Raw genomic sequence first — 26,297 nt, 5'->3', positions numbered from 1 at the left:
ACCTGTGCCTCAGTTCCCCGAACCCCGTTATTCGCTGCTCAGGAGCCGGCGCCTTGGCCCCTCAGAGAGCAGCGCCTTCCTGAGCACGCACGCCCACAGCAGCCCCCCTTTTTCCTTGGGGGGCTGAGTTGACGTCTTCCCTTGTGCCTGTTGCTTCGGGGGCCAGAGCCCCCAGCTCCAGTGTTTCCTCGTTCCCTTTCTCCTTTTGCTGTGTCATCCGAATGTAGGGAAGGGGAAGACAGACACCAGCTCCACCTCTCCTCACCCAGTGCCCACCCAGGGGCGGGAGGGAGGCCAGGGCCTCAGCTGGGAGTCCAGGCAGGAGACACCAGATCCTGGGGCTGCACAGGAGGGTCCCACCTGGGTTCAGAACTTTCAAGTTTCCGCAGACCAAGGCCACTCGAAGGAAGAGATCTGCCTTCCTCCTGCCCCATCCTTCTTCCCGTTTTATGAATGGGAAACCGAGGCTTGCCTTTCCCACTTCCCCAGGAATAGGGCAGAGCCAGATGGAAGGAGGCCAGCAAGCCTTGGGACCTCTTTCCCAGCAGGGGAAGGGGGCAAAGAAAGACAAGCAGAAGACACACACGCTTTGTTTTTCCATCCTTTAATCTTAAGCAAAAGAGACACAGGGGTTCAAAAATAAAAATTTCTTTTTTCCCCCTTCCCAAACCTTTACCCAGATCTGCCTCTGCAACCACCGCTTCCTCCCCAGCAGGGGCTGGGCGGGGAAAGGTGCAGGCCTCTCCCGCTGGGAGGAGCAGGGGGCCTGGGAGGGGGGTGCCAAGCTCGGTGCCCGTCTCTTTCCAAATATAAATACACGTTTCAAAACTCCTGGGAAATCCTCCCCCGCCCACCACCCAAGCACTCTGCTCTCGCCAAAGGTGTCTGGAGAGGGGCTGGGGCGCGGGGGGTGCCAGGCACCGGCCGGCTGTGGTTTACTGTACTCCGCGAGCCTCCTGCTGCCCATTGTAGAAGCGATGACACTCGGGGTCCCCGCGGACGGTGGGGGCTCCCTCGATCGGCTTCCCGGTGTTGGGGTTCACGCACCAGCACTCCCCACGCTGCCCGTTCCGAGACATCTTGCACTGAGGAGAGAGAAGAGGCCATGGAGGACATGCCCCCGGCCGCCAGCTTTCCCTTCGACACTCGAGGTTCCCTGAGCAGCAACCGTGTACCCTGAGCCAGCACTGCAGGTTGGTGCCTCTCAACCTTGAATATGAGCCAGGGGATCTGGATAAAATGCAGATGCCCGTTCAGTGGGTCTGGGGTGGGTCCGAAATTCAGTATGGCTAACGAACTCTGACATGACCCCGCTGGCCCAGGGACCACGCTCTGATTAGCAAGGCTGTTGGAGGCTCCCCAGGATGAAAAGGCTCAGCTCCCAGCTGCAGGAGGCATCCCAGCCCTTGGCGGGGGACCCAGTATACTGGAGTTTAGTCATAGTGTGAGGTGAAAAACGTACGTCATGGTAAAAGTCGATGTAGCACTGGTCCTACTATGTGCCAGACACCATGGAAGCGATCTTTATGCTGCTCACTTATAGTTTATATCTAACATATATTCATTTAATCCTCACAACAACCGTGTCAATTAGGTACCATTATTCCACCACTTCACAGATGATGATGCAGAGGCACAGGTGCCCAGTGTCACACAGCTAGTAAGAGCCATGGCTGGAACGCAAATCCAGGCATTCTCCTCACAGGGTCCCTGCTGTACCCACAGATGAATGACTCTGCAAATGCCTCTGGTTCCCCATCAGGTATAGCATACAGCCTGTTTTTTGTTTTTTTGTTTTTTTGTTTTTTTATTAGAAGAGACCACTATTTCTTCTTCTGAGCTCCAAACGAGATAGCTGGTTTACATTCAGAGGGCACACGCACAAATAAATAGCTCTTAACACTAGACTGTCATTTACAGGGGCAAGGTGCCTGCGCTGAAGGAGGTAGGGAAGGGAGATGCCCTCTCCCAGGGATCAGCAAGCCCCATATCCCATCTCCTGGCTCCCGTACACCCACCCTTTACGGCAGTCCTGGCTGCCCGCTAGAATCACCAGGGGAGTTTTGAAAGTCCCGGTGGCCAGCGAGCACCCCAGACTCACACAAATCCGAAATTCTGGAGGTGCGGCCCTGGCATCTGTGATTTTTTAAAGCAGCCTAGCAGGTCCTGGTGCAGCCAGGGCTCAGAACCGCTGCGTGGAAATGGGAAACTGGACGGCCAGCGCAGCCCACACTCCTCACCCCATTCCCCCTCTGCCTTAAACGAAAGGCACGTATGCTACGTATGCATGCTTGTTCTCCCTAAAAAGGGGATGAGCTGGAGGAGGTGAGGGGTGGGCTGCGTGAAAGGACGACCAATCGATACTGAACAGCCACTGAAAATTATCACAACTCTATGCAGCTATGTGAAAAATACTGATAATGTCCAGAAGAAAGTCTGCATAGGTACATAGATGACTGGAAGGCACAGGAACAGAGGGGAAGGGGCGGGGGAGGGGGAGGGATCCGAGTGGTTTACTTACACTTTCGTAATTTTCTCTACGGTACTTACAATGCTGCTCTACTACCATTTTTAGAAATATTTTAAGTGGCATGTCTCCAGCTCCGATTCTCCATTCCCTGAGATCCTTGAAAACCAGACAGGCTACTTGGTCAATGGTTTAAATCAGTAATTCTGGAAGTGTGGCCCATGGACTCTCAGCATGCCCTGGAGCTTGTTAGAAATGCCAACTTTGGTCTCCACCCAACCTTCTGAATGGCAGTCTCTGAGGGTCAGGCCTGAGAATGACCTCCAGGTGACTCTAATGCTCAATAAAGGTTGAGATGCATCGGTGGAGGCTCACATTTCTTCTCCAAGAGGCTCCTCCCAACCTGGACACCAAGCACTGCTGGTGGGTGGCTGGATAAGTGGAGTCAGCCTCTGCCAGGCCCCAGGCCAGGGAGGGAAGCCCACCTCACCAGCCCTGGCAGCTGACATCCCCATCACACCTGTTACAGAAGTCTGGTCTAGCTCCCAGAGCTTGGGGGATTACAGGCAGGAGGGGCAGGAACAAAGTCCTTCTCTCACCTGTTTGAGGTTATACAGGCCGTGCTTGTCACAGTTGGGGATATGCAAGGAATAGAGGTGCTCCAGAGGACCCCGCTCATCCGGAAGACGCATGGTGGAGATCCGCTCCAGGACCTGGTCCAACTCCTGCTGGCAGGGGGTCTGTGGACACAGCCAATGCTTAGAGAATGAGCTCACAAAGCACAGGCCCTGGGAGCAACCTCAGAAAGTAGCTCATGCTTGGGAAGGGACTTCTCCCAGGCCACACAGGTAGAAGATGGGCTTGTGCCCCCCAGCCCAGGGAGCTCACTACCACATCACTGCGGCCCGCCCACCCCCTAAAGAAAGTCGAACGGATGTGAGTTTTCACTCCTCTCCTTGCTGTGTCAATGGCTGTCAGGAGTAAAGATGAGACCTACTTACAAATACTGTATTTAAGAAGTTGTCTTTAGATATCTCTACTCCATTCCTTTCCATAAACCCAACCGAGGCCAAGACCCAAGACAGCGGAGCTAGGCTGGCAAGAGGAAGTGGGCAAGCTGAGGAAGGGGAGGACATTGCAGCAAGAGTGAGCAAGTTCGAGTGGATCCATCGTCCTCATCTCTAGCATCTGTTTTCTTTGCCTGTGTCCCAACGCCAAGTAGAAATGTGGACATTTTAGAAGGACGAGACTTGAAGAATCCACACGCCCAGTCCACTTCACAGCCAAAGATACTGAGGCCGCCAAGAGATATTAATTGGCTGACTGGCCAGAAGGTCACTGAATATGTTGGGGGCAGAACCCAAAAAGTGCTTTACCTGCAGGCAACACAGGTCATGCCCTTCCCCACCAAGAGACTCCCTCTGTAGGTCCTCCCACCCTTCCGACCAGACCCGACCCCCTCTGACCCTGGCAGGTGGCGGCCGAAGCTTCTTGGGCTCCTCCGGGCCGGGGTGCTGCTTGCCACCTTTACCCAGTTGGCGGTGCTGCTCGGTGACCTTCTCCCGTAACACAGCCAGCTCCTTCATGCCCGACGTGAAGGGCTTCCGGCCAGCATTGCCTCCACCTCCAAACATGCTCGTGGTCACGTGATTCTCAACCAGGCCTCCGTCCGCGTGGTCATCGCCATTGTCTGCAGAGAGGAAATGAAGTGGAGTTCCAGGTCCAGTTTCCAGAGTCGGGCCCTCTGGGGCCGTCTGGACCGGGTGATGACGGGACCAGAGAGAACTGACATCTGAGCCATTGTGCTGAGCCATTTACATGGAGTATCGATGTCGGTCGCACCCGCAGCTCTCACGTGGGCCCTGTCACCACCACCCTTTCTTAAACGCCTGCCATGCCTGCCCTGCCTGCCCTGCTCTGCTTGCATCCCAGGAAGGCGGGGCAGAGCACAGACGAACGTGCCTTCTAGGCCCTCGCCATGGAATACAATTCAGTCCCCTCTGGGGTCTGTCATTCTCCCTAGAAAGACCTCCCAGGGTCACCTTCCACCAACCCCCAATCTAAGGGATCCATCATTCACGGTCTGAAAGGGCATGGATGCCTAGTCTGCCGAGGGTGAGAAGGTGGGGCCTCGGCACCACCGGAACCTAGTTCCCAGCACCCCTGCTGTGGCTCTGCGTTTGCGCGTCTGCCCCTCTTCGTGTTCCCCTAACGCGGTACTCCCACGGCTGCCACAGCAGTACCCCAGTGACCCTGCTTTGTCCCCACGTCTGTCCAGGCACACCACTGCCACCCCCCATTACGACGAGAGCCCCAAGAACAGGAACAATGACCTCAACTTTGAAGCTTCATCTGATCGCATCCAGACTTTCATCCAAGGAGCGCCCATGACGTCTCTTCCGGCTTTCTTCAACTGCCAGTTAGTCAACAACGGGGAAAGGCTCCTATCGTGTGCACAGCTCAGGAGCAGGGGGGCCTTGGGAGCAGTCCCCGACTACCACGGTCTCACACTGGCTTAGGCGCATCCGGCCAGGAACAGGCCAGAGGCACAGAATGGGGTGGAAGAGTGAGAACCAGGTAGACAAGGGCCCTGGAGCTCTAGGGGGCTCAAGGGGCTCAAACAGCCCCTTGCAGACACAACAGAGCAAACCGGGCCGCAGACCACATTGCCCAGAGCGGCTCGCCTGCAGGTCCCAACAAGACCTGGGGACGCAGCAGGAGTGTTTCTAAACAGATCATGCACATTTTCTCTTCCCTTTTAATACATGTTCAAAAACTTACAGCCCAAACACGACTGAATGACTCTTAAAATATTTCTACACACAAGTTTCAGGCTAAGCGCCTAGTATCTGGCAGTCCCTTCAGAAGTTAGGCACAGCATGATGGTTCAGACGGTCGCTGTCCTGGGCAGTGCTGTATGGTGGAAAGAGCTGGTCCTTACCCTAAAAGTGGGGCTGTGATACCCCTACCCTCTCTGGGTTGTTGTGAGCCGTGGCATTCACTCACTCACCACCTAAGCGACGAGGCACTCTGTGCCATTGGCGCTGGCGCCTACTTTCACAGAGCATGCTCCAGCAGATTCCAGGTGACAAGCCACCAGCACGGTTCCGGCAAACGGAAGCGTTCAGCAGAGGTTTGCTCCCATCCCTCCCCTGCCCGCGGGGCCTGATGCCTGGTCAGTTCTCACTAGCGACAGCAGCGTCCCTGTAGAACTCAGTGCATTGTCTCCAGACGAGCAAGCACTGGGCAAGAGAGTGACTCGGGTTAAATCCCAGCTCTGCCACTTTTGACAGCAGCTGCATAACCTCTGTGTCTCCACTTTGTTAACTGTAAATGGATAATAATAGATCCTATTTCACAGAACTGTTGAGCATACGTTATAGGTAGAGCACTTAAGCTATGGCCTGGAACACAGAAACTATGTCATGTTGGTGGTGGTGATTACTTTGATGATGATGATGATGATGATGATGATGATGGACGGTTGCCTCAGTGAAATGCTACCTCAGCAACGTGGAACCTGACACTAAGAACCAGGAAACAGAAAGACAAGCCACCGAGCATCAGAAGAGCTGTCATCACATCCATGCATTGTCAAGTTGGGGTGCCTTACTCCCCAGCACATGAAAGAACCCTGGCAGTTCACAGCCCCATTACTCCACTAAGCCTGCTTCTGGGATGTCTGGTTCCCGAGGCCACCGCAGAATAAAATCAACAAAATTAAAAGGAGAAAGAAGGCAGGCAGGTGGACAGAGGCAAGCAGTATTAAATGGCAGGGAGTAAAGAGGACACTTAAAAAAAAAGCAAAGTAAGAGCTTTGGGGACATTTAGTCATGGCAAACAACTGTACGCCCATCAGTGACTTCCACATCTTACAGCCCAAAAGATGAGTTTGTGTTGATAACGATGATGACCTTGAGCTGTCCGAAAAGGAAAGGGGGATAACACGTCAAATATTTAACATTAAAAAAAAAAAAGATTTCTATTCAAAATTGTCAAATTTTAGAAAAATAAAAATTGAAATATTTAAATGAGTAAGCCTCTTGAAACCCGGAAAATCCTCTCTAGAGAATGGCTACTTCCCCGGGGGCTCCGAGTAGCTTGGGTTTTACCATAAATAAACCAAGCGCAGATTAAATCCGATTCCAGAAGCCCCAACACCACCTGCAGGACGGGCTGATCTGAAGCAACGGCCACCAGACTGGGTGGGAGTCCTATTCTACTCCGTTTGATCAGACCCCCTCCCACCCTGCCCTCCCGTTTCTGCTCCTTGAGGCAAACGCGGCCGAAATCCAGAAGCCCCGGGAGAAGTAGACGCAGTTCCCCAGCTCAGCTGGCCACCAGGCCCCCAGGATGGAGACACACAGCAGCCCTGTCTGGCTGCACAGGTTCTCTCTGTCCCTTCATGTCCGCACAGAGCTGCCCTTCGGGACTGGTCAGGCAGGTGGGGCCAGCTGTGAAGGAGACCTCCCCCTTTCCCTGTTCAGATAACAGGTGGAGGGCAGGCAGGAGGCTGGAGGAGAGAGGCTTGGGAGAGTCTGAGAAAACCTGGAAAATACATAGGATGTTCTGATTCAGTTCCTCTCCATCTCCTTCATATTAATCTTTGAACTTCACGAGGCAGATGGCACAGGTGGGGCCAGGCTCATCCGCCTTCTCAGCGCCTCGGTTCTCCTGCCATTTCCATCTCTACAGACTTCTCTGCACTAGAACTGGTGGGACAGTCGCAAGCTCCCTGTCCCCACCCCTGAAGAGGCTGCCCAGGGATCACAGGAGGAGAGCAAGGTGCCTAGCCAAGTCCTGTACCCTGCTGCACTGGGGAACCACCCAGGAGCAAATGAGAACAGCCCAGTTGCCCTTGCTCAAACCCCATACCCGAGGTCACCCTTGGCATAACCCCCTCCTCACGGCACCGTGCCCAGCTGTCGGCTTCCTGTGGACAATGTCAAGGAGGATTTCCAGAGATCTCAACACCACGTCCAGTGCTCAAGACTGTGTTCTGTTGACGTGGGATTTAGACAAGACGAGGGCTCTGGGAATCTGCTGACATAGCACACTGTCACCAGCTTCTGGAACCAACCACTCTGCTGTCAGAAGCCTGACTCTCAGAAGCTCAGCTGGCCCCTCTCCTGGGAGGAGGCCTGCCTGCTGGTCCCTAGGCTCAGTAAAGACAGCGGTCTCCACTGTGATGATAATTACATTCTCTGGCTGAAGAAGGGAAGGCTCCGCTCACCTGAACCCACGTCTGAAACACCCTCTGGACCAGGGTCTCCTGACCCCAGCACTACTGACACTGGGACCAGATGACTCTTCACAGGGGCTTGTCCTGTGCATTGTGGATGCTGAGCAGTATCCCAGGCCTCTATCCACTAGATGCCAGTAGCACCCTCCCCAAGTCGTGGCAATCAAAAACGTCTTCATACATTGCCAAATGGCCCTTGGGAGGCAAAAATCGCCCAGTTGAAAACCACTGTTCAGAGGAGTTAGGCATTATCCAGAAGCCTAAAAATTCCCCATCCCAGCGCTGAAGACCTCTGCCCCACATAAAGCAGATCTGAGCTCTACTATATCCTCCCCGACCCCAAGGCTAAGACCCCACCATTCCTTCCATCCCCAGCCGCCCTTCCGGCCTACTAGTCCACCTTCTGGGGGTGGAGGGGTCTTCCCTGGGCATCCCAGAGGACTCAGCATGCTGCTTCCTCTCCTCCGACCTCTCCTGGGCACTCGTACCACTGATGGAGCCAAAGATACATCCCTTGGCTAAGTCTGAGAAGTCAGGGCTCAGGACAGAACCCTCCGTAAGCTCTGGGAACATGTTTGACAAGGTAAAAATATTTAAATGAGTCAGGTAAAAAGGTGCACAGATGAGTTCATTAGGCACAGCAGGCACAGGGCCCAGGGGCCTGGAAAATGTTTCAATTCCTTTTAAAATCAGAAAGGACAATAAGCTTTTAGGTCAAAGAAAACATCTTAATATACAATACTGATGTGTTTGCAATTATGAGGTGCAGTTATAAAATATGATTTTAGAATATTTTTTAATGGAAAAAGGGGCCTACAAAGGCAAAAATGTCTAATGCTGTGCTCCAGGTCCCAGAAGACAAGGGACAGCTTTGGCTTCCTATCCTGAGATATCCACGACCTCTCTGAGGTGAAGGTCAGTTTGTCCACCCTCACAGAGGTCACCTGGATTCAAGGGTATGTCTCATTCCATGCCTTTATTGATCTCATCACTGCCAACGAACATGCCAATTAGATGAGGACATCCACGGGCCTGGTCTGCTGACGTACATGCTGACACTCCACGTCCTGAAGTAGAAGCCCCGGGAAGGAAAAGGAAGTAAGCCGGCTGGGTGATCAGAAAGGATTCGAGGCTGCGACAAGCCTTGATTCCCTGACTGTTACCATTCTCAGCCTAAGAGGTTCAAGAATTCAGGCTCCCAAGTCTAATCGCCTGACTGAACTCCAGCTCAACCACTTAGCTGTGCAGCCCTAGATAAGTTACTTAAGCTCTCTGTGCCTCCACTGCTCATCCATAAAACACGGACAAACAGCAGGCACCTCCAATGGGCTGCCAGAAGGATTTTGAGAGACGCTATATGTATTCATGGTGCTGGGCACTCGAGGTTAGCTTTTAGCTGCTCCCATTTCTCCGCCACCCCAATCCTGCTCCCCCAGGGGAAGGAAGTACCCGCACGGCCTCCCACACTCAGCCAGACAAGGCCATTGTCACACGTTACCAACTTCTTCCCATACATTCTCTCAGGGGAGACAGAGACAGAAGCAGTCCACAGGAAAACATTCCAGATGTAGAACTCCAGCTAGAGATGGAATTTGCCCTCAAAACAAAAATACCAAGTTGCATTTTTTTCTGCCTAAGAGAGTTAGGTTCAGAATAATATTTATTAAGCAACCACTTATGTATGCAGCTCCGTGGGCTGCAGTGCAAAGGTCACTTTGAGAAACAGTTCTTAGCAACCCAAATCGCATAGCTGGAAAAAGCTTTGGGCTTGAAGATGACGGCTAGGGACCTCCAAGGCCCATGAAGAGATTCTCCTCCAAAGATAAATAAGCATTAGTGGGTGCCCCTCACAAAGCGACCCAGAAAATGGGTCAACACTGAAGCGGGGAGTTTCCCAATTACATACAGAAGGTAAAGCTTTTCCAAAGAGAGGTGGGGGAGAGCAGAGAGTCCCGATCTCATCTGGGGAGGGCTGGCAGAACAGAGAGAAGCCCCATCCGGCTTCAGGTGTATTGCCACGCTTTTCCACCTTACGCACCTGGAGGAGAGCTGGAGATGAGAAAGGCCAGTGCAATGAGAAGAAATGGACAAATTGTCCCATTTTACAGATAGTAAGCCCGAAGCCCAGACAGACTACCGTCTGGGTCTACAGCACAGCAAATGACCTCTCTGCCATCATCAGTGATGCTTCCTAATTGGCACGGGGTCCCCACACTGTCCTCTGACCCAGCCTCACTAATCTAGCGGGGGAGGGCGGCCAGAAGATGAGACTCCAGGAAAAAGAGCTTTATCTACTTCTATGCATTCACACCCTCATTTTAAAACTTCATTTTGGCATAGTCCTTTTTCCCCCATGTAATCTTGTTTGACTGCAGCACTGACAGCCTTACTCAATGAATGAAAAAAACCCCTCGTGTCTGGCAGACCCTTGCACTTATGAAACCTCATTTTCTCCTAGTGCGATGCTCTGACCTCAATGTTCCATTGGACAGCTGGCAATTTTTTTTAAGGTTTCTCTGGGAAACCTTAAAGCACTCTTAGGAAAATACGCTCAGAGGATCTAAAAGCAACCCCTAGTCCTTCCTGCTTTGAGTGAGAGGCATCTGTGCTTTTTCAGGCCTGGTAAGAAAAGAAGACGTTTTTTCAGAAGCATCACCCATCTTCATAGCAGGTTAATAAGTCTCCTTTCTTGCTTCTGAAGAGACCCTAGTCATTTTCCAACCTTCTCCTTAGTCTATCTCCTGATTATTTAGAAAGCTAAGATCTGGGGCACCACATGATGATCTAACCCAACCACAATGGCATTTCCTCCAGTGAATTCACCTTTCAACAGGTAACGGACCAAGGCGATGCTGGATGCCTTCCTGGTTCCACTCTAGCTGGGCACAGAACTCATGTGGCTCCTTTGTTGATTTCTCCCAAAATGCACTTCTCCTTAATATATGTTGGACAAAAGAATAAAGAACTAATTGCTATCTTCCTCCTCCCTCCTGGACAACTTCTCCATTAATAGCCATGGCAGTGGACAATTCATTAAGAAACCCTAATGGGCAAAGGACTCCGGGATGCAAGCGCCCTGAATTCCAGTCCTGGCTTTGTCACTTATGATTCACCCGTGATTTTGGCCAAACCATTTAACTGTTCTGAGCTCTAATTTCACAAGTCTGAAAAGTGGAAATAATAATCCTACTAAAATAAAGGCTGCTACTTAAATAGGGAACACACAGGGGAAACAGCTTTTGTTGGAAAGAATTTGAAGCCAGTCCCTTTGGATGGCTGGCTGATTGTAGTCACCTAACTACATCGAGCATGTGGCCACTAGGTTCAATAACCCAGCCCACCAAGAGGCTGGGTAGATAATTCAGGCCATGCTGGGAGGTGGGTAGGGAAGCAGAAATTAGAAAGTGGTGGGAAGGGGGGTCTATTTGTTATCTTTCAGTTAAAGTTTAACCTGCAGTCCTAGTCTCTCTGGGTGACTAACATTGTGTATGCGTCTTCCTCTACCTTTTTTTTCAGAAGGTCAGAGGCAGCAGGCGGCAGTGCATGCACAGTGGTGCACACACGGAAGTCTGCTGTGGTGTAGGCTGGCACCCAGGACACATTCCAGTGATGTTCTCCTGGCCAGTCCCTCCAGCCCCTGCTGACAGCCAGCCTCATCCCAAACTCCCCTCTCATTCTTTCCCACTCTGAGCTTGTGCTCCTTGCAAGGGAGCCAGCTAAGCAAACCCAACATTTCTCAGATGCCACCATGTTCTGGGAGAAATCCCCTGGGAACAGACCTGTAGCTCCTCAGCATGATTTTCAAACAAAGGGAGGTCGTTCCTCCCCTCTGCATTCTCTTTGTGAGAGGAAATGGCTGCAAGCAGCTTCCTCGGATGTTCAAAATCCCCCAAGTCATCCAGGTTGTATCACACAAGCACAGGCACGGGCCTTTCTCATCTGGGGACCATCACCTCTGCACCCCAGCTACTACAGGCCTGTCACCCAGCTAAGTGCTGAAGAGCTCAGTAAAGTCTGTGAGTGGAATGGCCAGTATGCAGAGGCCCCACCCTTGTCCAGGAAAAGAACCGCTGCTTGAAATGATGGCCTACAAAAGGAAGGGCAGAGAGCCAACCACCTGCCAGGCCACCACAGGCCCTTCCTGGATCTCCATGGGAAGACCAGGGCTCTTGGGCTCACAGCCTTGGCCTACCAGTTCTAGTGTGGAAAGAAGACACTGGAGGCCCAAGGTTCTGATCCCGATATTACTGCCATTCCTGGGCTCTGAGTAATGCCAGCAGGGTATTTAAGGTGTGTAGGCTTCAGTGTGCTGGTCTGTAAATCCAGGGAGTTAGACTAGGTGATTGGTTCCCAACCATAGCTGTTAACAGAAATCAAGAGCTTTCTAAAAATAGAGACCTGGACTCCAGCCCCAGAAGTTCAAAGACAATGGCCTGGACAAAGGTCAAAGAATCGGGTTTTTAACAACCCTCTTCAAGCTCTGGCATTTCCAGGGCCCCATTCTTTTGCGATTCTCTCTCTCTTACCTCCAATTCCTGAAGAACTTCTTGGTGATGAGAGAAAGATGCCTCCTCTTTTCAAGAGATATGGTTTCACATACACACTTGGCAAAGATGTAGTCACGTAAGCAGTTTCTATCCACTGACTCACAGGTTCATAAACAGACAAGCATGTGTGCTTGGATGCACAAGAAGAAGCCCTTCTTGGCCAGGCATCATGGAGCTTTCTAGAGCACGCCCTCACATCACCATCTCCTGAGCGAGCAGAAACAGCACTGCCTCTACAGAGCCTCCCTGCCTTCGCACTCACCAGGGTCATTCCTGGAATGACAAAGACCTGGGGAGGGTCAGGGCAGAAGCAGACAGTTTGAGAAAACAAAAGCATGCTCAAATTCAGCCAAGGTCCTCTGGGACTCTGCGAGCCAGGCTGTCCTTGAAGAGCCAGAGAAATTGATATCAAGATGGCAAATAGCCTTATCAGCTTTCTCTCCTCTCCGTGGGTCCCAAACATTTCTCCTGTGGTTCAACTAAAGCCACCCAAGAACCCGCAAAGCGACCTATTTGCTGAAGGCCCAAGTGATCAGAGAGTGTGTTTTGGTGCAAACGAACCAGAGGCTATAGGAACGGAGAGAATGTGTCTGACACAACAATTCTACTTCTCTGACACATGTGCAAAAGGACGCATGCACAATATTCATTACTGCGTTATTTGTACTTATAAAAAACTATTAGCAAACTGACCTAAAAGTCTTTCGATAGGTGGATGGATAAATAAATCAGTAGAATAACACAATGGAATAATACACAGAAGAGAGTTTCATAAGTTGATCTCAAAAACCTAAGACTAACAAGGGAGAAGAGTTACAGAATGAAACCTTTTATGTACAGTTTTTACTTCTTTTCAGAGAACAACTCTAGATAATGGTTATTCATTAGCAAATCTGTTTAGATAAGAAAGAGAAACATTAAATAATGCATGCTGGGGGTTGCCTCTGAGGAGGGGGGACAGGGAACAGGAGGCTAGTGATGAGGGCCATTGGAGGAAGCTAAAAAAAAAAAAAGACTTGAATCAAATATGACAGCAAAATATCAACCATTCCCAGTTCTGGGTGGTAAATTGGTGTTATTATGTTATTCTTAGTACTTTTCTGGATTTTTTAAATTCTCTTTTTAAAAATTCACCTCTCTCACTCCTTACCCTCCTTGTCAAGCAAGGATATTAGTAAACTTGGGGTACCCTGGGAACCCCACGGGCTGCAAGAGGACCAAACAACAGTGACATGGCCAGTGTGACTCAGAGGCCAATGCAGTGTTGCTAGGGTCACTTACCCACCAGTTGGAGACTGACCATGGGCTCCTCCTGGTCAGGGCTCTGTGGCAGGAAGAACTGGGAAATGAGTCCGAGAAAAGACAAGAAGGTAATGGAGGGAAGTCACAGGGTCAAGAGCTCTAGGGGCACCTACAGGTGCACAGTGGAGAAGCTGCCGCAGGGCCAGTATGCCTAATGGAAGGGAGGCACCTGTTCTGGTTCCTTGAGGACCAGAGAGGAAACAGCCTTAAAGAGAAACAGGAGAGATCCAGGTGGGAAGTCCACTCAAGAGTTTCATGAGAAAGAACCAAAACAAGTGACAAATAGCACATACTTCCTCCGGTACCATTTAGGAGGAACTTTTGGAGGATGAAGGAAGATGGACAATATGAACTTCAAGTGTCCAAAGTCTACTTGGCTGAACTGACGAAGGGTCCCCCTGCCCAAAGCACTCAACTTCCTTCACAGCTCTCTAGCCGGAGTGCACTGGCAAAAAGCCATGGGTCCATGCTCCTCCTTTGTCCTCCAAAGGATGGAAGCTTCTTGAAGACACAAACTTGGACTTTGCTTCCAGAGAGCTTTTTAATAAAGCTCTAGACATAATAAAAGAAGGTCAGGAAAGAACACATTCTGTGTGCTCAATTTACTTTTTTGGAAGGAAAAGACTGTGCTTTCTTCTTCCAAGACTGAAGAAGTAGATATCTGTTAAACTTGATTTTCTCGTTTCTATGACTTTATTCACCAGAAAGGACGCTCATTATTTCACATAATGATCTCCCTAAAGGGCCTTGGTCAAAATGCTCAAAGAGGAGCCCATTTATTTAGAGATATATTATATACATCTCTACTGACTTGGTTTCTTCCTAGATGATATTCAACATTTCAAAATGCTTTTCTTGCTCCCCTCACCAGGATCAAAAAGTATGTGCTACAGGTGTGACAGCTGCATTTTTTATAGAGTCGGTCTCATAGCTTGCACACAATATGTGCTCCACGTTTCAGCATTAGGAAAGCTAACTATCCAAAGCGCATCTCCCCACACTCTGGCCTAGTATACCACATTATATTATTGCTTTTTATCACTATTCTTTTTCTCACTTTTCTGGCCTCTTCCTCACCATCTAGGCAGCAAGCAAATGGAAGCAGGAGATGGGTCCTCTCCCAGGATCCACATTCAAACAACTGTCCCTACGCTCACTTTCGATGACGTGACGCTATATACCTGCTCCCACAGAGGGATAGAGACCAGGTCCTATCCAGTTCTCTGCTCCCACCCTCCCCTTCCACCTGCCTCTTCTCCATCCTCATAAGACTGTTCCCAGATACTCCAAGCCTGGCAAACTGAACCCCTAGGAGGCAAAAAGAAACTAAAATCATGCGAAGATGTCTAGGATTGCTGGCCACACTCTCAAACCAGCACAAGAAGTGTCCTGAATATAAATAAGTGTCTTTAAATAGGTCACCATGCTTTTCTTTTTCTGTAACCAAAAGTTTACTAATGTTGTCTGACATATTACTGCATCACGTCACCTCTCTCCGCTGGTTATGCGCTCTTGATTTAGAGGCAGGAAACCAAACCAAAGACAACCAGCAGTGCCAAGTGAGAATCCTCAGCTCAGGGGCAGACATGGGCCATGATCAGCCATCAGCCATGGGTAGAACCATAGTGAATGACAATGCATCAAAGGCCATTCTGGACTTAGCAAAGGGCAGCTATCTGGGAAAGCCACACCCTGTGGAAGAAGCCCCATCTCCTAACAGGATTCTTAAGTATCTTTTCTTACTAAACTTGGTCAATCACGAAACACCCTAAAACAGGCATTTGCCATTTCCTTCTATTAAGTTGATATCAAAGAAGAAGGAAGGGGGGGATCAGAACCCGTATGACCACATGTGATTGTCTGAGTTTCTGTGTCAAGTGGTTCATGTACATAACTTTGTTTTATCATCAATCACACGAGGCTGATAATTTCTTATCCCCTCTCACGCTTGACAAAAAAAGCCACTGGGTTTGAGGCCAACTGTACAAAGTCACGTAGGCAATGGGAGAGCCAAAACCAGGTTGTCAAGCGTCATAGCTCTTAGCCAACCAGAATGGCATCTGGTCACTTGGTATCACCGAAGGAGACTCTCAGTCAGACCACTTCATTTCTTCTGTTTCCCATCACCTCGCCCCCTCCCCGTCTCCACAGGACCCCCATCTTCCCAGTGAAGGGAGCCATCATCATGTGCCAGCTGACCTCACCCAACCTCAAAAGCCTTCAAGATCCAGTAAACCCACCCCACACCCACCCCACTTTATCTTGCCTGACACACCCCCTGCCGCTGTTGCTATAGAAACTACCCAGCCTTATCAGGCTGTGGCAGGGGCAGGGAACAAGGAATTGCCATTTGAATTTCTTTTTGGTCTCAGGCTCTTAAAAGTAAGTTCACCATCCAGAGGCAACTTGGCACCACCATCCAGAAGTCAAGACAATAGACCTAAAAAAAAATTTCCTGGGAAGTTGCATAAAGGAACATTTTTGAGAAGTTATGCCTTAATTACTACCTCCCAGGGAAAAGGAGCTTTTCTAAACAGCAGTATATAATTCATTGCCTCTCTGCATGTGTGCGTCTGATGGAATGAGCCCTGGAATGAGAAGCTGGAGACCCGGACTCCATTCTGGTCCTTCCGTTCTGGTCCGCGCTTGCCTTTGCATTTGAACCTGAACGCAGCCTTGATTCCTTTATCTGTCAAGTGGTGAGCATCCTAAGGCTAAAACAGATGAAAAAATAAATAAATCTAAAGGCACTTCGGTAGAAGTAGACAAGGTCTAGCAAAAAAGCAGTTCTAGGTATCATTATTTCGTCATTTACCCTTTGAGGTTTGCTCACTGTACCCCGTAATGCAACTCAGATCCCTCCGGCCGGAAGGTCCCCATCTCTTCACTCCTATCAGGATGGAACACGCTAAACATGCTCCCCTTGCCTCCCTGCCACGCCCCCACTTCCTCCACCTCCCCAGGCCTTCCTGGGCTCAGTTCCCTCCCGTCCTCGGCTCTCTGGCTCCCAAAGCTCTCGATTCCTTGAATGAACACAGGCTGACACACCTATACCCGTCCACTCATTAGAAACCTCCCCCGGCTCTGCTCAGGCCAACTTCACCAGAGCCCGTGGGCCAACTCTCCTGCCTGGCAGCTGGAGGCCTGCCAGCCCCCCGTCCCCTCTCCCCAATCTTCACTCCTGCTCTGCCTCCCAACAGCCAAGGAGAGATGTGGGACTGGCGGCCAGAAGGGGACCCAAGGCCTGCCAGATGCCCCCCCTTACCAAAAAAAAAAGCGGGGGAAGGGAAACAATTCCCAACTACAGTCCACTCTGTACTTCTTTCCGGGGGAGCTGCTTTCTGAGCAAGGTCTCCCTCTGCGTCCTGACTGACACCCAGGAGCCGAGCCAGCCCAGATCGTCCCTGGCTTTGTTAAGGAACAGGAGTGGCGAGGAGGGGGAGGGTCGCATCCAGGGTTAGGAGCCAAGTAGCCAGGGAGGGGCACAGGGGGATGGTCCATTTTCCAGGAGAGAAAAAGACCTCCTATAGCCCACAGAGACGCTACTCATTGCAGGGGTGAGGTGAGGGTGGGGGCAGTTACTCTGGAATCTGATAGCCAAGAAATTTCTCTGGACTGAATCCCCACCTATAAAGTGGGCTTTGCCTCCCACCACACATACCATGAAGGCCCAGAGTCCACCCCAGATTCCCAGCGGCAAATACTACACTTTGTCCCTACTGTCCTGGGTCTCACCACAAGCATATGCTGAACCCCCAAAGTTCAAGCATTCATCTTCTCTGCTTCCTGGGGCTTCAGCTCCATCAGACGCCTGAGAACTGCCGTCACTGTGCCCCGACAGCCCACCACCCCAAAGGCTTTCTGGGACCACAGATGGAATCGAACATTAGAAAGAACTCCAGCACCCCAAAACAGTCCTGCGCCCAGCATCCCCGCTGAGACCCTTCAGTGCCCCCGTGAAAAGCAATGCTGCTCCCCCCTCAGAGTGAGGTAAACTCCGGAGACTCATAGTAAGGAAACGTCACTTTTTTTGGATGGAACATCCAGTTTCTTTGCCAGGATCACGTTCAACTTTCTGGCACCCTCGGCTCAGACAGGATGGATCTGAAAGCCCATTTTCCTGCAGCAGGAAACAGGCACCATGGGGTCTTTGCTGGCTCTGACAACTCAACAACTGCACCCCCTCGCAACGTCTTACGTCCTAACTGTGTTAGGGCCAGTTCATGCTTGACCCCCATTGGGGGTCCTTGCAAGTTTCCCATGGAGGGCCATCCGTACCGGAGGGAGCTTTCCGCCTGAGACGTGGCCTCGGAGATCTTCCAAGCCCCTGAACACAAGCAGCTGGAGGGCTGGACCCGACAGGTTGGCTGTCCAGATGAAAGCAGTATTCGGCCCTGGGTCACCTGTTCATGAGCAGCAAGGCCAGCACAAGTACCCAGTGTCTAAATTCTGGGGCCACCTTTGTCCCGCATAGTCCCTCCACCCCAAATCTGGGCACTGCAGAGTGACGCTCCCGAGAACGGTCAGTCCCAGATTTTAGGACACAGGCCGCAGAGAACACTGCCTACCTCGTCCATAAACAGTGTGAGCCTGTTGACCTCAGCCATTGTTTATTGTCAACAGGGTTTATACTGCATTTAAAGTACGGTTTCATTATCCTTTCTAAGAAACAGTTTCACTACTGTCTGTGAAAGTAGGTCAGAGGTATGAATATTTCCTTTTTATAGGTGAAGAGATAAAAATCAAGTGACTCATTACAAAAAAAAAAAAACAAGTGTTTAGGTTTATATGTATTATCTTTACACACATGTATGCATACATGCAACATGTATGCAGGCACAACTCAATGGAGCTGGTCCTATCAATTCTTGACTGACAGATAAGGGAACTTAGGCTCAGGGAGAATACATCTCGGATGAGGCCCCTACATGCTGTAGATGATTGGCCATTCTGACACAGACAGTGGGCATTCATTTTAAAGGAAAGGAGACATTGTTTGCCAAGATTAAGGCAACTAATGTGTGTGAGAACCTACTATGTGGCAGACACTCTCCACTGCCACAGCTGCCCTCACACACACCCCATTTAAGAGATACAATCATCCCCACGTCACCAACGGGGAAGGCCTCAGCCCATCACCACTCAGGTTCTGAGACAAGTCAGCATGGAAACCGAGGTCAACTGACAGCAAAGACCAGGCTGCTTCCATCATCATCTCTTTTCAACCCCCTCGGGCCCCCCAGTTCTCCTCTCCAGAAGCCCACCCCGGGACCCTTTTGCCTCTAACTGCTGCATGATGGCCACTTCTATGAACTTGGGCCTCTCAGACGAGGCGAGGAAACGCAAATAACTGAACCTGAAGCCGACAGTGATGAACCGAGACCTGGGCATCATCTGCACATGGCAGGTGTCCACGAACAAATCTTCTGGCTGATAGAGTCAAAGGCTTTTTCTGCCAAGTTCCACTCCCTGGCTTGGCCAGAGGAAAGGCAGCCGGGTTAGTTTCTCATCCTATTAATTACCTGCTAAGGTGCCCCTTGACTAAGCCCGAGTCCTCACCTGCAAAATAGAGGCGAAAAACCTACGTCACAGGGATGTCATACACAGAAGACAAAGCAGGCAAAGAAGCCAGTTCACAACAGGATAAGGACAGATGGGATATGATCCATCTCTTGGCGGCTGCCTGCCACCTCAGCAAAACGCTGGCCAGAGATAGCAAGAAGCAGAGGGGCCTAGAACATCTGCCAACCAGAACACTAGCTCCCCTGGTCAATTGAAAGTGTAACCTCGCTCTTCTGTGCCTTGGTGTCAGCAGAAGCAGCCCAAGCATGAACCTTCCCGGAGAGAAATGGCTATTTCCCCCGCCCACTAAGCCCAGACCCTGCACTGCCAGCCAACCTCCCGCCTCACATACGGATTAGATTCGATTCAGACATTCCAGTCGCCATTCACCTCCGTGGTCTCCCTCCAGTTGGATCCCTGAGAAAGCTTGAGGTCAGTATATTTTCCATGACACCTTCTCAATGCCTGTCCACCTACTTAGCATCCAGCCAGGTGTCCTAGACCAGGCCACGGTGAGAAAGCATGGGACAAAGGGTCTAGAGGGTGTTGAGAAGACAGGATAGAGAAAGCAGAGGAGGAAGTGGGCAGCTGAGAACACAGAAGAGATTGAAGCTAAATGCAGTCCCTGGATATAAAATTATTTTTAAAATAATAACAATCACCAAGACTTTTTGTTGTTGTTGTTACGGTATTGTAGAATGTGAAAACCAACAGCAAAACCAAATGTGGGCATAACTATTTATTTTCTGCTTCTCCCTCCTTCCTTTAGCAGCCCCTGCCCTGCCCTACCCCCACCCCCAACAGGCTGAGAAAAAAGCTCTGATTCTACATTTCATTAGAGTCGAGAATTTTCAGCACTTCCTCACATCAAATCTTAATTGCGTGTCCCATTTTCTATGGCAGAGAACAGCTAATCCGAGAACCAACAAGAAGCTAACCTGACAGTTGGGCTAGAGAGCAGTGAGGCTCTCAAAGTATGCCCTCAAAGGCCTGGCCGTGGGTGATCAAATATGCCCCATTCTCAAGCAACCCACGGGCTTTTTTATAAGGCTAATTTCCATAAAGCCCCCCCTAATCCAAAGGACTGATCTCCGTGAAAAGTTTATTTTAAAGCTCAATGCTAAGGTAAGGTAACAATGAGAACTTTATAAGCCTCCCTTTTCCCTTTGCCTGCCAGGAAACTCAATCGTCCAATTTGGCCAAGAACTACTACATAGGTAGATCCTCATGACCACCTCAGGTGTGTTCTTATTCCCCACTAGACTCTACCACCTATTCTAATTCAGAGTCCTTAGTCCTGTTTTTGTTTTTGTGAGATCTTTTGACATTGCTATACAATATTTGATTTTTTACTAAAGCTTCCTCAAATATCTTGCCAAAGGAATGGATGGAATCACTGGTACCAGACAAAGGGAACTGACTTCAGTGAACACTTGACTCAGGTGAAATGTGAGTAGGGAGACTGCAGGAAAAGACTCTGATTTGGTGGCTTCCTCCAATTCCAGCTCTCCAAGCGAAAGGGCAGGCCCAGGCTCCTGCTTGCCTAGCAGGCTCGGGACCTTCGAGCCACACCCTCCACAGCAGCCCTGCCTCCAAGGCCATGGGACACCCTTCGTTCGCCAAGGAAGCACATTATCTCCCATGAGGGGACCCAGGCGCAGCACAGCACTCAGCTCCCCCATCTCCTCCTTCCAAAGTGGTGGTGACTCAGGCGGAGCAGCTTAGCAGAGCGAGTTCTGAGCATTCTGTCCAGAAGAGGGGAGGGGGGCGGAAGGTGGTGGTGTTAGCAATCAGTGACAGTGGGTCCCACTCATTCCCCGAGTCTATTTTACGACTTTGAACTCAGTATGCAAATTTATGCAAGGCAAGATGCAAAGCAGCGCTTTCAGCCAGAAGTCCCATTGCTTTCCTCCCCTCTTTTTTTGAAACTGCACTGAACCACTGTAAATCAGTGCTCTTCTCTGCCCCCCTTATCCGCCCCCAGCAACTGCAGATGCAAAGCCTCCCCAGCCCGCCCGCCGGCCAGCCTGCCTGCCTGCCTGCCCGGAGACTCTGAATGACTGCACATTTCTATAGCACCTTTATATGTGCAGCGGGCCAGACGGCCACTTGGGCGGCTCCGCCCCTCAGCATAATCCCTGGCATTGTACACGGCAGGGAAGGAGGCAGGGAGATGCTGAGGAAGGCCCTAAATTCTGAAAGGACCAAACTGCCCCCAAACCTCTTCCCTCACATTTCTAGGCACTTTTCCCATTCCACCACCAAACGCAGTCACGCGCTTTTAAGGTCCAGACTTCCTGAAGACCTCGGGGTCCCCCTCCCATTTTTCTTCCGGGCTCCCTCACTCCAACCTCCGCCCCAGTCTGACTTCTGGGTTTATTTGAACCAACAAGTCCCAGCCCATCACCCCCAGGGGATGCAGACTCAGCACCGGCTGAAGCGCCCACCCCCACCCCCTGCATCCCAGCCATCCCCAGGAAGCCAGCGACACAGCCCCTGAGTCCTGGGAACAAAGACAAAAGAGCTAACAGCGAAGCCGGAACTGCTGGGGTTTGCTGCCTCGAAATGAGAGGGTATGTTTAAAATTCTCAAAAGCAACCTGCTCAAAGAGGAATGCAGGCTGGGATGGGTGGTGGGGGGAGGCTCACGCTTGGGGGGTGGGGAGAAGGGATGGAATATGAAGAGTAGGAGGCAGCAGCATTCAGTGCTAAGGTCTCATCTAGGCCAGTCTCAGTCCCTGCCCCTCTGGCCCAACTCGGACCAGCACTGGCCATGCAACACCCCCTCCCTGCTCCAGCCCAAGATTGTCTTCTGCACAGAAGCCTCAAAACTTGCCCCTCTATCTTACCGAATCCCTGTAAGCCCAGGCTTCTCCCTTTGGTCCCCCTCCCCCACCAACCCGACCTGCCTCAGGCACCCAGCCTCGTCCTTTTCCAGTCACCAGGCTTCACATTCCACCTCCCACCACCTCCCCAACCCCCATCTGGGTATCACTTTCCCAGTCTGAAGCACAAGAGAAAAATGTGGAAGGCATCTGTCTGGGCATTGAGAGAAGGCTAGCTAGTGGAGAGGAGTCCCATAACCAGGCAGAAAATCCAGAGTGACATTCTTCCCATGAACTCACACCATTGTACCCAGGCTCCCCAGACAACTCACCCCCCTCCAGGCTCCTAGGAGGAGTGAATGGGGAATCTCCAGCTCGGTTCCCTTCTGAAGACCCTGACCTGCTTCTGGGGGTTGGGAAACAGGAAAGCTGGTCTTCAGGCTGAGAGTGAGAGGTCTGAAGGTGGGGGGGACAGTGAAACGTTGAGGAAGGACATGTCCCACGCACTTTATTAAAACATTCTAAACGATTCTATGAACTTGGAGGCCTCTCGAAAAGTTCACCCCGCTGAAGAAGATGTTTAGTTTGTCAGAGTTCAGCTCAGAAACCACAGTACCTCCCCGGTGGACCGCGGCGGGTGCGGGGGAATGAGGGGAGAGGAACACGAGACTGGGGGACAGGAGCCCCTCAGCAAAGGGCCTTGGCGGAGTCTTTTCCCTTTTATTCTTATTGAGGGAAGGGTTAACTTGAGGCAGGCTGGGGAGGGAAGTAAGCTGGAGGGAGAAGAAAGGGACTGAGGGGTTGCGCCTGGAGGAAGCCCTAACTTGCTCTGCACTCAAGGTCAAAATGCACCAGGGAAATAGAAAAAGATTTTAACTCTGACCCCAAGAAGAACAGGGGAAAAACAATAGCAGGGTACAGGAAGGAGGGGCTGGTCCTGGAGGGAGGGGGCAGCTGGACAATGACGGCAGAAGCAAGCAAGAATGTTTTCACTTTTCCTTTTCTTTCTTTCCTCTGTCCAAGTTTGAGAAACTTAGATTCTCTTGCTTTTTAAACAGCTGCAGGCAGTGGGCATATTTCACCACTGTCTCCAAGAAGAAAGAAAATAATTACAGCTTCTTCCAGACCACTGGGGCAGGAGGCTTTTGTAATTTTAAAAACATATAAACAAGGGGAAAAAAAGTTATCATTTAGTCGTGTCCCTCAAAAAAAAAAAACTTTTTTGGGGGGGGATGAAGGCCCCTTACAAAAGACTCAGGGTCCCCATTCTATCGGATAGGAAGAAGGTCCCACAAATTAGGATGGGGAACGGTGTGGGGGTGGGGGGCGGCTCGCTCTGGCAAGAGTAGCTGCATCCACCGCCCGGGCATCCTCCAGCTTCTGCCCCGGGGCCCAGATGCTAAACTCAGCAGCACCGCTGCCTCCGCCCAAGGGCTGCAGCCGGCGACCCGGCTTTAAGTTACATTGACTCAACTGCTGAGGTCTCTTTCTCGCTTCCCAATGATCTTTTTTATTTTTCCATCCAACAGAGTAGCAAGAGCCTTCTTCGTTGCCTGTGTAAAACAGCAGCGTCGTTTTTTATTTTCCCCTAAGCAACCCACTCTGCCGAGTACTAACAAGTCCTTTCTCCTCACCTCACAATCCCAGTAGCAGGAAGGGTCCCTCAACGCGGCGCTGCCTTCTCCTAGCGCCCCTTCTCACCAGAGGTCCCCAGTGTCAGCGGTGTCCCCCACCAGGACCTTTCCAGGACCCTTCGGTTCCTACTCCCACAGATCTAACCAAACTCCCCCCTCCCCCTCCAAAATAGAGGTCAGGATACGTTCCACCCGGGAAAACCATGATAACAGGGGCGTCTTTCCTCTCCCCATTTATCCCCATAAATTAGTAGCCAGGCTCCTCCGCGCGCTCGAACTCCAAGTCCCCTCCCCGGGCCTGACTTTCGGATTCCCCTCCCAACAGTCCACCCGGACTTGGTCAAATGACTCCGATCTAAACGGTCTCTGAGGGCCTGCCGCACCCTCCCTGCCTGCAGAAGGGACGCCAGCCTAGCGCCCCCCACCCCCGCCATCCCCCCGCTGCCCTCCAAGTTTCTCCCAACTAGTTGTCCCGGCCCGCGTTACCTGCAACCTGCTCGGAGCTGGCGCCATAGTCCGCGTCGCGGCGCTTCTCGCAAGTGCCGGCGCCCTGGACAAGCGCCTGCAGAGGCAGCTCGGAGTCCGGGTGGGGATAGCAGCGCAGCCCCTGGGCGCAGCGCGGGGTGTAGACGCCGCACGCCTCGCCCTCCAGCCGGGCGCACACAGAGCAGCAGCCGCAGCCCGGCTCCCGCACCAGCTCGGTGCAGGGCGCCCCGGACCGGGTCGGCGTGGTCTCGCAGGCGGCCACGCGCTCCGCCGTGCAGGGCGGGCAGCGGAACAGCACCTCGGCGCTCACGCCTGCGCCCAGCAGCAGCAGCAGCAGCGGCGGCAGAAGCAGCGGCAGCGCGGGGCCGCCCAGTCTCGGCAGCATGTTGGCGATGGTGAGCGCGACCGCAGCGAGCGAACCGGCAGGTGGCACAGCCTGGAGAGCGCGGGAGCCGCCTCCTCGGCTTCTTTCTCCTCCCCTGCGGCCGTAGCCGGTCCTAAAAAGCCCTGCTTCTCCCCGCCCCCTGCCTTCTTCCCTCCCCTTTTGGAGACCACCCCTTCCCCTGACACTCCCGCGCGCCCGCCTATGCGTGCGTGCACGCCCACTCCCACTTGGTCACTTGCTCTGTAGGTCCTCTACTCCCCCTGGCCTCGGTCGGTTCACACCCTTCTACCCCGGGCTCCCTGACTCCCGGAGAATAAGAATCACTTGGGGGAGTGGGGCCGGCGCGGGAGTGAAGAAGAGTGGGTGCTTTTGTCTCCCGTTCTGTTCAATTCTCAAGGACTTACTTTGCGCGCTTCCCCTGTGGCGGGCACTGGGCTAACTGCTGGGGCAATGCAAAGTAGAAAAGGCATGGTCTTGACCTTCAAGTAGATTTCACTTCCACAGGACTCTCACCACCCTCGGTTTTCACCGCCCCACCCCTACACACGTTGCTTGGGACAGTGACTTTGGTGTCGAGTGAGTCTGGAGGAGGTTCATGTCCTACAGACCCACCTAGCCCCAACAGCCCCCCACCCTTCCCTTGGTGACCAATACAGGTTCCCAACCCTGAGAGCATCTGGTGATATGTAAGTATCAGAAATGCAATCTCTGGACACCAAGAAACCTGCTCCCTTCCTCTCCACCTACTCTGCCCTCCCGCGACCCCACAAAAAAAAGAAAAGGTAATCTTTTAGCGACCTGGGCTCTCCACCCACAGATCTGGAGGCATTTGCGGCAGGAGAGAGCCCAGAACCTGCTTCACCAGGCTTGCAGAGGTCAGATCGACCTGCCAGTTGTTCAAGAATACCCTGGAGTAAAGTCATGTATAGCTCTCTCCAATCATGCAGATGGACAAGGATGGCCTCCCTCTATTGTTCTGTTCAATTTACTGAGTCAGTCATGTGTCCAAGCCGTCCCCATCCCCCCAGCATTCCAGCTAGACTTGCCTTAATTATCACCCATCACCCTGGGTTGTGAACCAAACAAAGACTCTTGTCAGAGAAATTCTCTTGGTTAGGGATGGACCATGAAGCTGCCTCCAGCCCAGGTGTAATTTCTCAGTACGGTCATGTGCCACATAAGGACATTTTTGTCAACAAGGGACTGCATGTACAAAGGTGGTCCCATGAGGTTACAGTGGAGCCGAAACATTCCTATCACCTAGAGGCTTAACAGCCATTGTAATGTCTTAGGCCAACGCGTTACTCACATGTTTGTGGTGATGCCGGTGTAAACACACCTGGGCTGCCAGTCCTGTAAAAGTAAAGCAAGCACAATTCTGTGTAGTCCATACTTGATAATGATGGTGAACGGCTACGTTACTGGTTTACATATTTACTATGCCATATTTTGTATCATTATCAATGCACCGTAAAACACGTAAAACAGTATATGGTGTTACACGGCAGCAGCCTCATCTATCTTGTGTTTACCAAGTGTCTTGATTGCATCACTTTCTCTTGGGCTTGATTATGTCTCATGTTGTTTTTATACAGTAACATGCTGTACAAGTTTGTAGCCTAAGAGCAATAGGTTAAGTACATTCTATGCTGTTCCCACAACTAAGAAACAACAGCCTAAGCACACGTTTCTCAGAACATATCCCCACCGTTAGGTGGTGCTTTACTCTACCTCTGTGGCACCCTTCCTCCCCACCAGAGCTCTCTCCTCCAGCTCTGCCTACCTTTAGGATCAGAGCCATTTGATTCAACTCAACAGCTACTTACCCAGTGGCTACCTGTTCCTGAA

At 51.5% G+C, this 26,297-nt stretch overlaps 1 protein-coding gene and 1 long non-coding RNA gene across 2 annotated transcripts; both read right to left on the bottom strand.

Annotated features, from left to right (window-relative positions):
* Positions 1-587: 587 nt before the first annotated feature.
* IGFBP2 (insulin like growth factor binding protein 2) lies at positions 588-24,546 on the bottom strand. The gene is made up of 4 exons (XM_039844728.1): positions 24,065-24,546; positions 3,934-4,157; positions 3,067-3,207; positions 588-1,085 (listed from the first exon to the last, which is right to left on the bottom strand). The coding sequence occupies exons 1-4, from the start codon at positions 24,447-24,449 to the stop codon at positions 936-938; spliced, it is 900 nt and encodes a 299-aa protein (XP_039700662.1). The 5' UTR covers positions 24,450-24,546; the 3' UTR covers positions 588-935.
* Positions 13,256-23,919, bottom strand: LOC120587635 (uncharacterized). The gene is made up of 2 exons (XR_005649053.1): positions 22,277-23,919; positions 13,256-20,865 (listed from the first exon to the last, which is right to left on the bottom strand). It is a non-coding gene; the product is annotated as an uncharacterized LOC120587635 (long non-coding RNA).
* Positions 24,547-26,297: the final 1,751 nt, after the last annotated feature.

Source organism: Pteropus medius, unplaced genomic scaffold, assembly GCF_902729225.1.
Source record: "Pteropus medius unplaced genomic scaffold, Ma_sr-lr_union100, whole genome shotgun sequence".
NCBI classification, from domain to species: domain Eukaryota; kingdom Metazoa; phylum Chordata; class Mammalia; order Chiroptera; family Pteropodidae; genus Pteropus; species Pteropus medius.
Note: the sequence above shows the minus strand (reverse complement) of the source record. Positions and strands in the feature narration are given on the sequence as shown.

Bases quoted from the DNA above. Each gene is read 5' to 3' on its own strand.
- IGFBP2 (XM_039844728.1), bottom strand. From the start codon at position 24,449: ATGCTGCCGAGACTGGGCGGCCCCGCGCTGCCGCTGCTTCTGCCGCCG. The intron at 3,208-3,933 runs GTCAGAGGGGGT...CTGTGTCCACAG, and splicing joins TTCGGCCGCCACCTGCCAGG to ACCCCCTGCCAGCAGGAGTT. The intron at 1,086-3,066 runs GTGAGAGAAGGA...CTCTCTCCTCAG, and splicing joins GCCTGTATAACCTCAAACAG to TGCAAGATGTCTCGGAACGG.